Genomic DNA, 18,719 nt, shown 5'->3' with positions numbered 1-18,719 from the left:
GATATTTGTAATTTTTAAATTTTATGCTGATCTATTTCTTAATTTTTTTTATAAATAATTAATATAGAAGGTTGGAACAAAAATTTTATTTCCTTTAATTATAGAATTTTTAAAGACTTTGATCTATATTTATACATTCTGTAAATATAATCTCAAAAAAAACATAATAATTATTTGATTTTAAATTAAAAAAAAGTATGGTATTTAAAAATTTTTTATTTTAAGTTAAAAAAAATTAAAGACTATTATATATTTAAATAAAATATTTTTTTATTTATAACATTAAATGTTAAATTTTTGATTAATCAATATTCAACATAAAACAAAAAAAAAGATAAGTGAATATGATATTATAACAATACTTTGATACTCATATATAATAGTTTAGATAAAGTATATTAGAGGAATTTTCTTTCTTTAAGCTATTAATATAATTAATAACACAATTTGATACACCTATCACCAGATATATTATAAAAATCGTTTAGTTAAAACATTTTATTGATAAAACTTTTAAAGAAATGAAAAACATTTTTGGTACTATTAATAATGTATCATTATTTTATACGTGAGATATTTTATTAGAAATTTTTATATATCAAAATTTATCTCATCTATCTAAAGCAAATATATTTCTAAAAAAAAATTAGATTTTTTTTTAAAAATTAAAAATGGATAAAAAAAAAGATTTTTATTTTGATTTAAAATTTTTAAAAGCACTTTTTAATTTAACACCATATTTTTTTCCAAAAAATAATTGGTATTCAGAATGTATTATTATATTTATTTTTATTCTTGGTTTAACAAGTAAGTTATATATATATATATATATATATTTTTTTTTAATATTTATAAAATTATAAATTTAAGGTGAATGGATAGGATATAAAATTGGTATGATTCCAGGACAAATGTATTCAGCTTTATTAAATGATAATACCAAAATATTTTGGGAAATCATAATAACTGGGTCATTGATGTATTTATTTAAAAGTTTTATAATAGCATTAATTGATTTCACATCACAATGTTTATATTTAATATTTAGAAAAAATATAACAAATGCTCTTCATAATGTTTATTTTAATGATATAACAGGATATAAATTAATGTATACATGTCATAATGATATTGATAATCCAGATATAAGAATTACACAAGATGTTGATAAAATGTCTAAAGATTTAGCAATTACTATCATTCCAACTACCTTAATTTGTCCATTTGTTATTGGTTATTATACATATATAACATATATAACTGCTGGAGGATTTGGTTGTGGTATGATATATGGATATTTTATAATTGGAACTATAATTAATAAATTACTTATTTCACCAATAGCAAAATGGACAAATAGAGTAGAAATATGTGAAGGAAATTTTAGATATAAAGAAGTAACAATAAGAGATAATATAGAAGAAATATCATTTTATAAAGGTCAAAAATTTGAAAAATTTGAAACAAATAAATTTTTAGATAAACTTTTAATAACACAATTTTTATTATGTATCTGGAGATTTCCTAATATATTTTGGAAAAATTTTTTTAATTATTTTGGTGCTTTACTTTCATATGGTGTTCAATATATTCCTATTTTTTTATTTAATTCTTATAAAGATATTGATCCAAAAAAATTACCTGAAATAATTTCAAATAATGCATTTATTTATATTTATTTAGCTAATTCATTTACAAGATTAACTGATATAGCTTTAATATCAGGTGAAATGGCTGGTCTTCTTCAACGTGTATATGAATTATTAGATACATGTATCAATATAAATGGAATAAGATATAATAATATAAATTTAATTGATGAAAATGATTCAATAATGTATAAATTTGACAATGTTAATATTAGCTCATATGAAGGAAATGTTATAATTAAAGAAATATCATTAATAATTGAAAATAAAAAAAATTTACTAATTAGAGGTCCATCAGGATCAGGTAAAACATCAATAATCAGAGTATTATCAGGATTATGGAAAATATCTTCAGGGGAAATATTAGGAAAATATTCAATTGATGATATAGAGATTATACCACAGAAACCTTACTTACCAGTTGGAAATTTGTCATTATATCAACTTATAACATTTCCATCTTTGAATAATGAAGAATCATTTGAGATTAATCAAAAAGTTGATATTATTTTTGGTCTTCTTGAAAAGTTACAATTATTACAATTAATTGAAAAAAGTAGTAGTATATTTGATGAATTACCAAATGATTTTCTAAATACTCTTACACCAGGAGAAATTCAAAGATTAGTTTTTATAAGAAGTATTATTAAAAATCCAAAGATTATAATACTTGATGAATCAACTAATTCTGTTGATTCAGATATTGAATGTATTATGTATAATATTATGAAAGAACAAAATATTCAATATATTTCAATAGGTCATAGAGATTCATTAATAAGACATCATGATCAATGTTTAACATTAAAAGGACATAATAATTATACAATAGAATTTTTTTAAATTAAATTGTATAATTATATCTAACCTATTTCTTTATACATTTATTTAATTTAATTATAATTTTATTATAATAAAGATAATGTTATCTATAAAAAAATTTTAAAATGTATTTGATAAAAAAAAATTTAAGATAATCATAATTATAATATCATATTAAAAAGTAAAACAATATTATACTTGAATATAACTTTAAAAGCAATAAAACTTATCATTGAAAAACATATAACTATATAATTTATCTTTAAATTTTATTACTTAAAATTCACTATAAAGTATAATAATTTTTGTTTACCATTTCTATTTAATTTTTGTTTTTGAAAAAAAAAATGCAACAAAATGACGATTTTTATTTTGATAGAAAATTCTTAAAAGCATTCATTCATCTACTTTACCATTTTTTTCCAAAAAATGATTGTAAATCATTTATTTTAATTATAATAACATTAATATTTAGCATAATAAGTAAGTTTAAATAATATGTTAGATAAAAAAAAAAATTTTTTTTGATAAAATTATTTAGGTGAAGTGGCAATTTATTTTATTGGAATGCTTCCAGGACAATTTTTTTATGTACTTTTAAAAAAACAAACTGATCAATTTTGGGAAATAATTTGTATAGCATCATTAATTTATCTTGGAAAAAGTATAATTTTAGCATTAACATCATTATCTATAAATTTATTATATTTAACATTTAGAAAAAATATTACTAATGCTATTCATAAAAGATATTTTAAAGGAATAACAGCATATAAATTAATAAATAATTCATTTGAAAAAATAGATAATCCTGATCAAAGAATAACACAAGATGTTGAAAGAATGTGTAAAAATTTATCAGAAAAAATATTACCACCAGCTATTATTTGCCCATTTATAATAGGATATTATAGTTATCAAACATATAAAACTGTTTCTATATATGGATTACTTGTTATTTATATTTATTTTATTGTTGGAACAATTGTTAATAAAATTTTAATTAATCCATTGGCAAAATATACAGCACGTGTTGAGAAAGCTGAAGGAAATTATCGTTATAAACATGTTTCAATACGTGATAATAGTGAACAGATTGCATTATATAGATGTCAAGAATTTGAAAAAATACAATCAAATTATATATTTAAAAAATTAATTAAAGTACAATTTATTCATTGTTTATGGAAAATTCCAAATTTAATATGGCAAAATTTTTTTGATAATACTGGTGGAATACTTGGATATGCTTTACAATTTATTCCATTTATTTTATTTCAATCATATTTACATACAGAAACTGAAACATTAGCTAAAATTATATCAAATAATGCTTTTATTTATATATATCTTATTAATTCATTTACCCGTTTAACTGATATAGGAATTGTTTTTGGTGATACAGCTGGAATATTACAAAGAGTAGAACAATTATTATTAGCATGTAAAAATATGAAAAATAATGAATATTCTAAATTAATACCTTATAAGGAAGAAGATAAAAATATTAATTATATTTTTAATGACGTATCATTGACGACACAATATGGACAACCAATTGTAAAACATTTTTCATTAATACTTAATAGTAATGAAAATCTTTTAATAAATGGTGTTTCTGGAACAGGTAAGACTTCATTACTTCGTATGATTATTGGAATTTGGAAAAATAATAGTGGTGAAATTTTTTCAAAATTTAATATTAATGATATAGAAATAATTCCACAAAATTCATATTTACCGGTAGGACATTTATCATTATATCAACAATTATTATTTCCATCAATTTATGATGCTAATTCACCAGATATGGTACAAAAAGAAAAACAATTATTTCAATTATTTGAAGATCTTAATCTTCTTACTACAATTAAACGTTTAGATTATATTTATGAGAAGCCCGACTTTGAATTTATAAATCATTTAACTCCAGGAGAAGTTCAAAGATTAGTATTTATTAGAGCAATAATCAAAAATCCTAAATTAATAATTTTGGATGAATCAACAAATGCTGTTGGAGTTGCTATGGAAGGAAAAATGTATGAAATTTTAAATAAAAATAATATTCAATATATTTCTGTAGGACATAGAGATTCTTTAAGACAATATCATCATAAATGTTTAACATTAACTGGGTATGGAGATTTTGATCTAGATATAATTAAAAAATAATTAAAAATTAATAATAATAAAGGTTATTTATATTATAATTATTATTCTAAACGAAAAATAAATAATTAAAATAAAGATGAAGTCTTTTTTTTATATTCTCCTCTTAACTGTACTTTTTTTTTGTTGATGTAATAGAATTTGGAAGACTTTATTAAATGATATATTATTTTAAAAAATATATTGAAATAAAAGTTTTTATATAACGTTATATAATAATTTATATGTATATAAAATGTTTTTTTTTCTCGCAAAACAAAACAATATTTTTTTTTAATTAATATAAGCATTTTAATATAGTTTATATATCACTTATAATGTTTCTAATATTATATTTCCATAAAAACATTTGTTGATAATTAATTTATATTACAGTTTTATTTTAAAAAAAAATATTATTTAAATTATAAAATTTTTAATGAGTTATATTTTTATGGTTGAAAATAATTAATTGAGACAAACTATTTAATTTTTTTAAAAATATTTTTATTCTTGTTATATTTTAAACACCTGCTAAATCTCAGTAGTAACTATTAAAAAAAATTTTTTTTTTTACAGAAACATTTAAATTAATATGTTTTATTGAAAAATTAAATAAATTTTAAATATTTTTTCTTCATTATAAAAAGCTTTTCATCTGGGAATTTTTAAGAACCACCTATGAATTATATATATATATATATATACATAAGCTGTAATTATTTGTATGATCTTTTTTTTGTGATAATATAATTAAAAAAATTATTAAAAATATTATTTTGATGTTTCTAAAATAATAATTATTATCTATAAAATTTATTATTTAAAACCATTTTTCATTTTTATTTTTTACCTTTTAGCTTATGATGTATGTTTATTAAAAATTTTTTTTTTTATTTAGGATGAAATCGTATATTCAATTAGAATCTGTAAATTCATTAAATGAAATCTCTGAAAAGGATAAGTTCATTCTTAAAAAAATAAAAGCATTACTTATTTTGTTTTTTGTGTCAGCATGTATGTTAACATTATTCATCTTCAGTCAAGCTTTATTTATTCTTAAAAAAGAAGATATTATCAAAAATTTACTTCGTAATAATGCTACTATTGTTAATAATGAATGGAGATTTACTTTTAATGAATCAAGTAAGAAAAATAATAAATAATGTTGTTTTATTATAATATATACTTTTAGATAATATAATTGGTAACTGTGAAATTTTTAAAAATTTATCTTTAAGCAATGAAGAATTTATTGGTAAATCTAGTAAAGAATATATAAAAATTGGTAATGATAAAATTTTAAAAAGAATTAATTTAGAAGGAAAAAAATTTACTGATTGTTTATTAAAATATCCAAGAAGTATTAATTTTCAAAAATTTTGTCTAGAACAATTAAGTTTTTCACTTATTAATGATATTGCAAATGCATTAAAAAATCAAATAGGAAAAAAAGAAACGACTGTTGTTGCTTATTGTATTCCTAAAGATTATCTTAATTCCCTTGATAAAATATATTTGCTGGAAACTGTTGGTAAAAATACATTTACAATGAAATCTAACATATTAGGTAATTAAAAGATAAATTATCTAAACAAATAATCTTTATATTTATAGATTATTTTACTAATTATCCAGTAAAAACTTCAAATCAATATACTAATTGTAAATTTTTTGAATATTTTATCAAAACTTATTCTGTCTTTAATGAAAATGTTAAAGAAAATATGAAAGATAAATTAAGGAATATTAAATATATAAAGGAGGAATTAAATAAAATATGTTTTTCAAATACAAACAATAATATAGTAAAAAATAAAAAAAAATAATTTTAAAATATATGTATTGAATAATAATTAATTAATTAAACATTCTATTAAATATTTTTTTGTACTTAAGTAATAAATTTATCATTAATTTATTTTTTTTTTTTTAAATAAATTTTACTTTAAAAAAGTATCATATAGTAGTAGATATTTTTATGATATCATAAAAAACAATGAAAGGAGGGGGGTATATTTTCAGACAATTTTGAAAAAATTTTTTATAATAATTTTTTAAATAAATATCCCATTTAATATTACTATTTTGGTTATATTTATTTTATTTAGTTACAAAAATATAATAATTTAACTTCTTTTTCATTTAGTAGTATATTTCAAAAAGTTTTAATTTTTGTACTAAATTATTATATACTAAATGATATATAATAATATCAAATATAATTAGTCTCTTTCTTATAAAACATAGAAAAGTATTTAGTAAATTTTAAAAATAAATACAAGTTTTATGTTTTACTAAATTAAGGTAAAATGTCTTTCAACTAAATAAAAAAGTATTATACAATTATAAAAATAATATTTTCTTAATTTTTATTGAAAATCCAAACTTGATTATTATTATTATAATAAATAAAAAAAAAAAAATAGTATTTTTTTTGAAAATATTGTTTGTTAATTTATTCAACAATTTATGAATTTTTAAAATTTAAGAAGTTAATAAATTTTAGTTGATATACATTAAGAATTACTTTTACTACTAAAAAAATGTAAGAATATTAAAAATTTTTTTACCAATTTCTATGATGTAATTAATAAATTAAAAATCATTTTTTATAAATAAAAGTTATTAATCATTCTTTAATTTCATATAAGTTCTAATTAAAATAAATATCAAAAATATGAAATGTAGTTATTAATTAAACTTTCTTTTTTTATTACTATTATTAAAATATAATTTATAAGAATCAATTTGTTACTTGAATATCATAAAAAAAATATAGTTGTAAAATTGTTTATATTAAAATGGGTTGCAAAAATTTATCTCTATAAGTATAAACAACTGTACTTTATTGTCAATAATAATTTTATGGTAATTTTTATTTTATCAGCATTTTGAAATAATTTTAAAGTATTTGATTTTTCATCTTAATGTATCATTTATTTTTGTTCTTAAGTAACTTGAACTTTTGAATTGTTGCTTTTTTAAAAATTAAACAAATATATTATTTTAAATAATGTTAAAGTACTTTAATATATCATATCCTCCATAAAATGTTAATATTACCAGTTAACTAACAATTTTAAATGAACAAATATTTAATATAATAATTGTTTTTTTTATAATTAAATAAACTTAAAACTTAAATGTTTTAAACAATTCTTAATCTTACATTATTTTTTTTTAAATAAAACCAATATATTTAATTGTAGATGTATTTCTTTTTTAGTTTTATAAAATGTAATCTAATAAATATAAAATTCTGTTTTAGTATATTATATTTTTTATAAGAATAAATTAAACAATAACATCACTTCAAATTTTAAGTTTAAGGGACTTTTCTTTTTTGTCGAATTTTATACATATATATCATGTGTCATTAAATGAAAAAATAAAACTTAGCATGAATATTTAATTTAATTTATGATTAGTTTTATTATTTAGGTAAATTGATAACATAAATAAAAAACAAATCAATAATAAAAATAAAATTCAAATCAAAATAATTTTTATAGATATATACTTGAAGGTATTCTTAAGTATAAACTTAAATTACATTCAAAAAAAAGTAAACTTTATAATAAATAATTTAAAAACAATGACAAAACTTTGTAATTAAAAAAAACTTATTATTAAAATTTTTCAGTAAATAAAAAATTAAAGATTTCTATTTATTAAAATATCATTTTCTCCTTTAATATTGGTTAAAAAAAAATTCATTTTGCTATTATTAATATCATTTATCAAAAATTCTTTTCATCAAAAATAATTGTTTGAAAAAATAATTTTATCTCCTTGTTATGTTAATTAAACAAAAAGTTAGAAATTCCTTTGAGATAAAATTATTTTATATACTGTATATATATCTAATTATAATCTTAAACCACTATCAAATACAATACGTACTTTTAGTTTTTATATATGCTTTCTACTTATATTTTAACCTCTAATTATGTAGAAAAAAAATTTTTTTTTGATATATTTTTAATAACTGATTCATAAAGATTAAAGTTTTACTTAAGAAAAAACATTAATTAATTATTCAAAAAATATATAAATATACTATGTAACATTGTGAAATATTTTGTTTATAAAAGAGAAAAAAAGTAAAAATAAATAGAAACAGTATACTTTTTAATTTTATCTATTTTTGTTTGGGTAAATTTAAAAAATAAATAAATTAGTATAACTGTTGAATGAAAAAAATTTTATTACAAAAACGTTTATTTCTAAATTTTTCATATAATTATTTTGTAAAAAAAATTTATCCAATGAAATTGTTTAGAATTTTTGTTATATTTTAAAATTATTATATAAAAAAAAAATTTTATAATTCATTCAAAAACCATTTTTTTTTTATTAACAATATTTAAATTGTCTTAAATTTGCTTTTAAAAATTTTAAATATTATAGAAAACTGAGATAATTATGTGCCCAAATATTGTTATACCTAAAACTTGTGGACAATAACTGTTTATAACTTTTTTTTTGTCTTATCACTAAAATACATTTTTTAATGATTCATTATTTAAAAACTTTGAGTTCCTAAAGTATAATTTTTATTTTTATTGAACTTTAGATAAGAAAAATATTTGTTATAAGAAAATCAGTATATTATTTTGATAAGATATCTTTTTTATACTTTACTTTTCAATTTTTTAGTATTTTATTATATAATAATTTTATCTTATGATAAAGAATATTGTTGTTGAAGTAAATGTTATGCATTTTAAATAAATTAGTTTTCGTTAATTATTAATATGTAGGTAATAAATGATAAATAAGTAAAAACATTTACTAAAAATTATTTTTTTATATAATATAATTGTACTGGAATATATTTTTTTTTCTAATAAAATAACATTTACGAAAATAGATGAATACCATTATTCTATTCCCATTTCAGATTCTAATTGAGCATATATGTATGTATTTAATAGAAAAAAGAATATTTTAAATATATACAATTTCTAAGAAAATTATATTATAATTTTATGATAACAATTTCTGTAATAAAGAAAGATTTTTATTTTTAAAAATTATCATAAATATCATAACTTTTTAATACTTATTATATCACCACTTCATCAAATAAGTTGTCAAAATTATTCTTAAAATATTTCTTTTTAAAAGAGCATTATTAGTATGAATATACTTAGGGAAAAGATAAATAATATTTTCATGGTTCAATATTTTTATTTTAACTCTTATTTAGTCAAATTTATTTTGGTCTTCATTTCCCTTCAGGTGTTAAATTAGAACTAGTATCTCTCTTATTTTATTATTAAAAACTAATTATTTAAGTTTAAAACTACATTTATTTCATATTATTAATAGAAAAATTTTTTATTTAACCATTTTAAATAAAATTTTTAAATTTTAAACTTTTTTTTTTATATTTTTTAAAAAATTAAATCTTTATTTTTTTACTGATAAATCACTTTTTATATATATATTTACTTGATATCTACAAATTTTTTTTTTAATAAATAATTTAGAAGATAAAAAAATTAGCACAGCATTTAATGTAAACTACCAGTAGCATTAAAAACTTTATCATGAAAAATAATTGTTTATTTTGACATATCTTTAAAGCATCATCTTAAACAAACTATATAATAATAGAGATTTTATTTATATATATATTTTTTTATATTGTTTAAAAACAAAATGTTGAATATTTTAATAAAATATAAGTAACATATTATTCAAATTCTTCTTTTCTCGATGAAATATTTTCTCTAAATCAAGATATGTACTTTTCAACATCCCCATAGGAGATATTAAAGTTTGTTAAAATTTATCTTAAGATCTGATTATTTTTTGTTTTATTAACTAAATAATTTTTTTCTATCAATTTTAAATAGCTTTTTCGAAAATATTATATACTCTATTTATTTCTATAACAATATTTTTTTTTTTATTATTTTACTTATTGATCACATCATTTTTTTTACTGTTCTTGTTTTTTTTTTGATAAAATTAAATTTTAAAACTATCTAATGTTTTTTGTTTTAATATTTGTACTTTCTTAACAATTTTTATTAGTTTAATTTTTCTCCTTCTTCTTACCAATTTACATTATTTTCTGTTGACTATTATTTTATTAAATCTGCTTCTAAATTTATCTTATTTTTTAATTATATATTTCCTTTTATTTTTTACTTATAATTAATAATAGTTTTGTTATTATAATTAACATGCTTTAATAAAAATCACACTTTTTTATAATATTGTTTACAATAAAAATTTAATTAACATAATTTTTTTAACTAATAGAAATATCTATATTTAATTAATTGTTTGCTTTAGTTGTTTCATGTAATTTGTTACATAAATATATATCCTTTTTTAATTTTATATAATATTTTTTAAAAAATTTTAAAAATAACTAATATAATTTTTAGAAAGTTAATTTATATCAAAGTGGTATTGTATTAATACCACCTGATGTACCGTTTTCTTAAAAATGTTTATGAATATTTTTTTGTACTTTTATTATTTTATCAATTTTGCATGATTTGTATGATTGAGGAAAATGTAAAAATTGAAACTATTGGAATGTTAAAAAAAAATGTCCAAAATAGTAATAATGGTCTTATGCTTCCTTTTGCAAATTTGGTGTTTGTCGCTAACAAGATCTCTGCACAACTTGAAAAAGAAATGATAGAAAGTAAGTTTTATTAACCCAAAAAAAAGATCTATAAAATTTATACTTTTTATTTTGATAAAAATTTACTATATCTCATCATTTAAGATAAAATTTTGTTATAATGTTTTTTATTTTTACCTATTTTAAAAAATTAATATTATTATTTTTATTTTGTTGTTATATATAAAATCATTTTTAGTATTATATAATACTAAAATATTTACTCAAAATTTTATTTATAATACAATAAAAATCAAAATAAAAGAAGTTGTAACACTCAAATTTAACAACTCCCAAAAGTTTTCTATTCTCGTTTATTATTGTATCATGCTTAGTTAAAAATTACTAATAACTCTTATAACTGACCTCTGTATATCTCTAAACATTATTTTAAAATTCATGTTTATCTCTTTTTCCTATCTTCTTTTTTATTCCATTTTTAACTTTCCAAGTTAATTGCCCTAATCACTGTCTTACATTTTTAACTTTGTTTATTTTTTTGAAAATTAAAAAAAAAATACGCATATATATTCACTAGTTATAAGTGATTTTAGTTAGTTAGAAAAAAAATTTTTATTTACATAAATATACTTGGAAAACTTTATAAAAATAAATGGTACTATAAAAAAAATTTTTTTTACTAATTCTTAAAATATATAAGTTTATTAATATTTAATACATAACTTTTTTTTTTTATAACTTTATCCTAATAATATAAAGGATGTAGGAGATTTGTTTGTTCCCTTTATTATTGAATATAACGGACACATACCTGAAAAAACTTTTAATATGTTTAATATAATTCTTTCTTCCAATATATTTATAATATTATTAGGAGAATAAAAAGTTTATAATAAAATATGTATAACTATTTAACTACAAAATTTAACAAAATTAGTTTATTATAACACAACATATATATATTTTTATGGTTATACTAAGAAATATTCATCTGTTTATAATTAAAAAAGTAAAAATTTAATAAGCATTTTAACTTAAATTTTGTTATAATTTATTTATACCCTAAAATATATTTAATAATTTATTTATAGTTTTTTTTTATTTTTTTAAGTTAGGTTATACAAAAAAAATTTTATTGAAATAAATAAATACATGTATTTTTATATTCCTTTACTACTCAATCAAACTTTATTTTCTTTTTCATTTTTGGAGATATTCTGTTTACAAGTTTAAAACTGACAATAATATGTAATTATTTGATTTGAATATAATTATTTTCTTTTATTTGTCACATTTTATTTAAGATATTTACACTCTATTTATCTTTTTTTTATCACTCTCACTTTTAAGGTTTTTTATTTGGAATTTTTTATACAAAAAAAAATTATATATACATTTTTTTTTGACTTATCTATAATTTTCAAATATTTTAAGAGGGCGGAATCATATAATATAAAAGAATAAAAGAGAGAGAGATATTAATGACTTTTAATATCACCCATTCCTTAAAACAAGGGTAGATTTATTAAAATATTGAATAAGAAAAAATATATTTATTTTAAAATAGGATTTATAAAAAAAAATAAAGATTAAAGTTTTCATTGATATTATATTCACAATATTCCTCTAGAGTACATCAAGTAAATCTAAGTATCTTGAAGATTTGAAAGAAAATATTTAAAATAATATTTAATATTATCAATTTTTTTTATTCTCCCTTAATATATATTATCTTTATTTATTAATATTTTATTTTATTCCATCGAAAATTATATTATTATTATTATTTTTTAACTAAAAATCATATAAAATATGCATTATCAGATGACAAATGCGGAATATTATGACATCCCAACCACAAGTACATATGTCATAAAATTGACAAAAAGTAGTAGTTATTCACAATCATGTGGAGATATTTCTTCTACACCATCTTTTTCCTCTCCTATCCATACTAATGGTAATGAAAAAACCTATTTATTAGGTAAAAAATCTTATTCATATTATAATACTCCAACTACTAATCATTATGATGAGGAGGATAAAAAAGATTTATCATCAATAGATGGTGATTTACCTATAGATGAAAAAAAATTAACTATAAGTTCTATCAAGTCAATTCTTTTTAATTACCCAACATCTGGAGTAGAAAAAAAAATTAAAAAAAATAAAAAAAAAAGATGGGTTGTAACTGTATGCCAAAGTTTTATTATAATTTTATTATTAATTTTTCTTCTAAAATCACATTTACCTCAATTTTTTGGTTCATCAGATGAGACAGATTATGAAAAAAATTTAATACTAGATGAGGAGGAAGCAAGGCAATTCATCCGAAATAACGGTGGACAAATTGAAGAAAAAAATTTTGACAAAAAATTTTATAGTAAGTTATATTTAAAAACAAAAAAAAAATTTTTTTATTTATCTCATATAAAAGTATATATGATATCTTTATGGTGTTATAAATTTTTTCATATACATTTTTTTTTGAAAATTTTTTTTTTTAAAAATATAGTTAAAATTTTTTAGTAAAAAAAGTATTTAATCATGAATTAATAGGTCTTGTGGGGAGAAAGAGATAATCATTATTTATATAGTTTTATTTAAAAATTACAATATAAAGATCATTTTTCATATTGTTGTTATACGGAAAGGATTTTGATAAAATGTTGTTCTGGGAATTATAAGTTATATTTTGTGACAATTGTAATACTATCATTATATCATTTAATGTGATATTAAAATATTTCATGATATTTTAAAGTATTCCATTGATTTTAAGTCAAAAAAGGGCAATTGTGTATCAATTTTCTTATATATTTTATATATAATTGTATGATCTTTATAATTATTATTATGTTACATCTATTAATAAACATGAAATAATGAAATATGATGCTATATATTTAAATCATTTTTCTTAAAAATATTAACTATATATATCTATCTATAGACTAAGAATATAATGGACATTAAAGAAAAATTATCTTATTTCTTATTTTCTTTTATATTTATTTTTAATATTTTCTTTCAACTTTTATTCCCTGATTCCATGATATATATAGATGTTAAGTAATGTTACATATAAATTTGTTTATCTTATCCTTTTAACCTATGTAAAAAGTATTTATTTTTAAATATATAACATAAATAATAAACTTATTTTATATGTCTATTTTCATTTATGATTATTACTAAAAAAAAAATATTTTTTTCACCTTCTAAAATGTTATTTCAATTGATATATATATATATTTTTTTTATTAAACTTTTACATATATTTTAATTAATAGTTTTACATAAAATATTAAGTTTTAAAAGTAAAATATATTAATTTTCAATATAGTTTATCAAATTTACGTCAATTTTGTAAACCACTTAATTTGTCAAATAAACTTATATTATCAAAATTAATACTTTTTCATATTCTATTTTTTCTTATAAAATGTATCTTTAAAACATTTTATAGTTGTTTATTTAATTTTTAAATAAAAATTTTATATACATATAACTTTTTTTTTATTATTGTTTTTATGAAATTGTAATTTAAAAACAATTAATGTATTTTGATTTTTTACAATAAATAATATTAAAACATAATTTTTTTTTTACCTTTAAATGTACTAATTTTGTTAATTTAAAATTTTTAATGATAATAAAGTTTAAAATTTGTTTCTATTCTTTTACTTAAATTTTAATTTGTTCTAATATATTATTTACGTAAATATTTTCTTTTATAAAACCTTTTACCTCATTTTATCAGGTAAATAATTTAAAATTTTCTATTAAAATATTATTAAGATAAATATATTTTCTAAAAAAAAAATTTTTTTCTAGTATTATTTTCAATTTTTAAAAAGATATATATATAAATATATCTTTTGTTTAACTTTTACTATACAATTATCATTTTTTCTTATCAAAACATGGTGTATCAAAGTAAAATCCCACGAGTAATTGCTCCTCATGATTATGTTATACAATATCACCATCTTAAGTTTAACTTGACTTTGTCTTTTTCTTAACTACTGAACATCCTATTACCACAACATTATAGACGGTTACTATCTTAAAGTATAATCCACAAAAACTTTAGATACAATAAGATATTAGTAAGATTACATTTGATGAAGATTAACGAGAATGTATCCTCCTAACTTCTGTACAAATCATCCTATATTAATAAATAGAATTTATTAAAACATTAACCAAAATAAAATAAAAATTGAATTAAATATATTTAATGTTATATTATAACTGTTTTTGTAAAAATAATTTTTTTATAAGAATTGATTATTATAAAATTCTTTATTACCATTCTAATTTTCTTTTAACAATTTTAAAATAATCTTATCAATTTATTTTATCTTAAAATATAAACGAGCTTAATATTTATATATTGAGTAAATTAAATTACACCTTTCTCAAGTACCCACTTATCTTTATTTCATGAACCTAAAAGTTAGAAAGATAGATTATAAAATAAGATGTTGAACTTGTTTATCATTTTCTTGATAATGCCAATATATTATATCATTACTTTTAAATTTTATCCAATATTTATTTCAAGCAATATATATATATATATATATATATATATTTAATATAAAATAAATTCAATGTTGTTTTGAAGAATATATATATATAAATTTTTTTTTTTCAATTTACTTTCTTTTTTGTAAAAGAATAAATGAAAATATTGTAATTGAGTAATCAAACTTAAAATAAACTTTATTGATAAAATATATTCAGTATTAATATATAAATGTTTACCATAATCTCTGAAAAGAATTTCTAGTAGTTTTCATTAAAATTCTTTTTAAAACATTTATATGTATTTTTATTTAAATTATCTTAAAATATTTTTATATATATACACATATTTTGTGGTACAGTCAAAATATTTGACAGATCTTGTTAAAATTGATTAATGTATTCTTTTGATCTACCGGCAATTAATTATTTTATGTACTCCTTCATATAATTATTTTTATATTATATTATTTATTACTTTACAAATAATTTTAATTAAACTACGGTGGCAGAAAAATAAATTATTTAAAATAAAGAAAATACATTTTATCTATTGTTATTAAAGGTAACCAAAGATTACCATATTAATTTTTGAATTGCCATTAATGAAGATTAAATTTTTTTTTTTTTATTAAAAAATTCTTTTTTTATTTTATCATACCTTTATATTTATGTATATATATATATATATATATTTTTATTTTTGATTAATTTTATAATATGTTATTTTAACTTCCTATCTCTATGAATACTAATAATTAACAATAAATGTAGGAAATGATTAAATTAATTCAAAATTAACTTTAATTAATAAGCTATTTAGTTATAAAAATTTGATTACAAATTATTTTTTTCATGGCAAATAACATATCATGCATAGAATATTAAAAGAAACTTCATTGTGTAATATTAATTATAATATATATATATATGTATATATATATATATAATATAAAAGTAAAGTATAATGAATTAAACCTACGTTACATATAAATAAAATACTTTATGAGAATGAATCTATGTTTCATATAAACTATTTAAAATTTTATATTAAATTTTTTAACATATTATATTAATAATTATCTATTTAATAAAAATAAAAAAAATTAATTTTATATTTAATAACTAACTTTCATTTTTAAAGTTTTTTTTTCTTTATAAAAATCATTTCCTTTTTAAAATATTTCCACACACAATTTAATTTACATCATTAAACTTTTTCTTTTTTTTTATCATTTCTTTTCCTTAATAAAATATTACAGTTTTTATTTTATTTTGCCAACAAAATATAAGAATACGATTTCTGCAAATATTAGCAATAATGAATAATTATAACTAAAAAAAAAAATTATATTTATTCTTTATAAATATATAAAACATTTTTATATATTTTCATTAAAATAATTTCTACATCAATAGGTAGAGACTTTAACTAGTAAAAGTTTCTTTTTAATCATTTTATCACTCAAATATTTTCCTCTTAACATCATTTTCTTCATGTCAATCATCATCATTAAATTCTGATTTTTACTATAATAAATAATCAAATAAAATGATGTTAAATTTTATCTTTTACTACAAATCACATACTTCTTCCCATACCTGTCCAACATTTTATTTTTCTTAAAACAGATGATTGAGAATAAAAATTAAATTATACATTATCTTAATATTTACAAACCACAAAATATTTTTATAACAATTTATTTTAACATTGTAAAATTTAAAACAATTTTTATTTTGTCATATTTATATTTAAACTTTTTTTTTTAAGATTTATATTTAATAATAAAGTAAAAATTTTTAACTACTATGACATAAAAATTATGGAGATTACTTATGTTAAAATATTTTATACTAAAAATATTAATATATTTTTTATTATCTTTCTTCTTATGATACATGGAAAATTTTTATTAATGGAAAGTGATAGTATTATTTATAGTAATGATAATTTTAATAAAAATAGAAACTTAAAAGCAATTAATGGAGAGTATCCACATCATCATATGGCTAGAAGTTATACAAAAAATGTTGACTCAGGTTCTTATCCTATGATATCTTCTAAAGTTGATACTAGAAGACAAGGTAGTATATTTATTATAATAATAATATAAAAATATTTTTATACTTTATAAAAAAAAATTACTTTTAATTTTAAAATTTTTTTTTTTTAGGTTTTCCAAGGCAATTAAAATGTTATAGTTGTATGTCATTAAACTACCAAGAATCGTGGGATTACCTTCAAGCAACATATGAGAAACCACATGTATTTACAAATAGATGTAATGACCAACATTTGATGCAAAGTATGGGATTAGTTTCATGTAATACATTTTGTGTTACTTTAGCTGAACCAAATGTTGAAGCTGGTTTGTTAAAACTTTTTTTTTTATTTTTATAAATATTTTTAGGAGTTTTTATTGGTTTCAAATATATAAGAGGATGTGCAGATAAAATAGTAAAGAATGGTTTTAATCAAACAGCTCTTCGAACACATAGATTCATCTCAACACCAACCTGTAGAATGCTTCCGAGAGCATTAATTTTTAATCAACCAAAAGGAATGGATGTTCCTGTTTATGGTGATGTTCGTCTCTGTACATGTTTCACGGATCGTTGTAATGCTGCATCTAATAGTGCTTCTATCTTTAAAAAGTTGCCTTTATCTTTTAAAGTTTGGTTTATATTTCTATTATTAATTTCATTTACCGTCATCAATTGTTATTTTGTTTTATGACAAAAAAAAATTAGTGATTTTGTACAAAATTGTAATCTATTAGAAAATATTTTAAACATTAATATATAAATATAATTATTTACTTTACTCTATATTATATGTTGTATATTAAAAAAAAAAGAATAATAAAAAATTTTATGTTTTTTTTAAAGATTTTGAAATAATTATGTACAATGAAATATAAAAGTTTCATAAAAATTTTAATTGGCTATGA

The 18,719-nt window shown here is 17.4% G+C and overlaps 4 protein-coding genes across 4 annotated transcripts; all 4 read left to right on the top strand.

Annotated features, from left to right (window-relative positions):
- Positions 1-671: 671 nt before the first annotated feature.
- On the top strand, positions 672-2,492 carry SRAE_2000452600 (ATP-binding cassette sub-family D member 4; the record flags this gene model as incomplete). The annotated part of the gene is made up of 2 exons (XM_024643406.1): positions 672-807; positions 871-2,492. The coding sequence occupies 2 exons, from the start codon at positions 672-674 to the stop codon at positions 2,490-2,492; spliced, it is 1,758 nt and encodes a 585-aa protein (XP_024509079.1).
- Positions 2,493-2,818: 326 nt separating this feature from the next.
- Positions 2,819-4,643, top strand: SRAE_2000452500 (ATP-binding cassette sub-family D member 4; the record flags this gene model as incomplete). The annotated part of the gene is made up of 2 exons (XM_024643405.1): positions 2,819-2,954; positions 3,013-4,643. 2 exons carry the CDS (start codon positions 2,819-2,821, stop codon positions 4,641-4,643), a joined length of 1,767 nt encoding a protein of 588 aa, XP_024509078.1.
- Positions 4,644-5,521: 878 nt separating this feature from the next.
- SRAE_2000452400 (Hypothetical protein) lies at positions 5,522-6,448 on the top strand (the record flags this gene model as incomplete). Its single annotated transcript, XM_024643404.1, has 3 exons — positions 5,522-5,765; positions 5,815-6,189; positions 6,237-6,448. 3 exons carry the CDS (start codon positions 5,522-5,524, stop codon positions 6,446-6,448), a joined length of 831 nt encoding a protein of 276 aa, XP_024509077.1.
- A 4,687-nt stretch (positions 6,449-11,135) lies between these two features.
- On the top strand, positions 11,136-18,505 carry SRAE_2000452300 (Caenorhabditis elegans ly-6-related family-containing protein; the record flags this gene model as incomplete). The annotated part of the gene is made up of 4 exons (XM_024643403.1): positions 11,136-11,292; positions 13,217-13,615; positions 17,943-18,137; positions 18,180-18,505. The coding sequence occupies 4 exons, from the start codon at positions 11,136-11,138 to the stop codon at positions 18,503-18,505; spliced, it is 1,077 nt and encodes a 358-aa protein (XP_024509076.1).
- Between the last annotated feature and the right edge of the window lie 214 nt (positions 18,506-18,719).

Source organism: Strongyloides ratti (genome assembly GCF_001040885.1).
Source record: "Strongyloides ratti genome assembly S_ratti_ED321, chromosome : 2".
NCBI lineage: Eukaryota > Metazoa > Nematoda > Chromadorea > Rhabditida > Strongyloididae > Strongyloides > Strongyloides ratti.
Note: the sequence above shows the minus strand (reverse complement) of the source record. Positions and strands in the feature narration are given on the sequence as shown.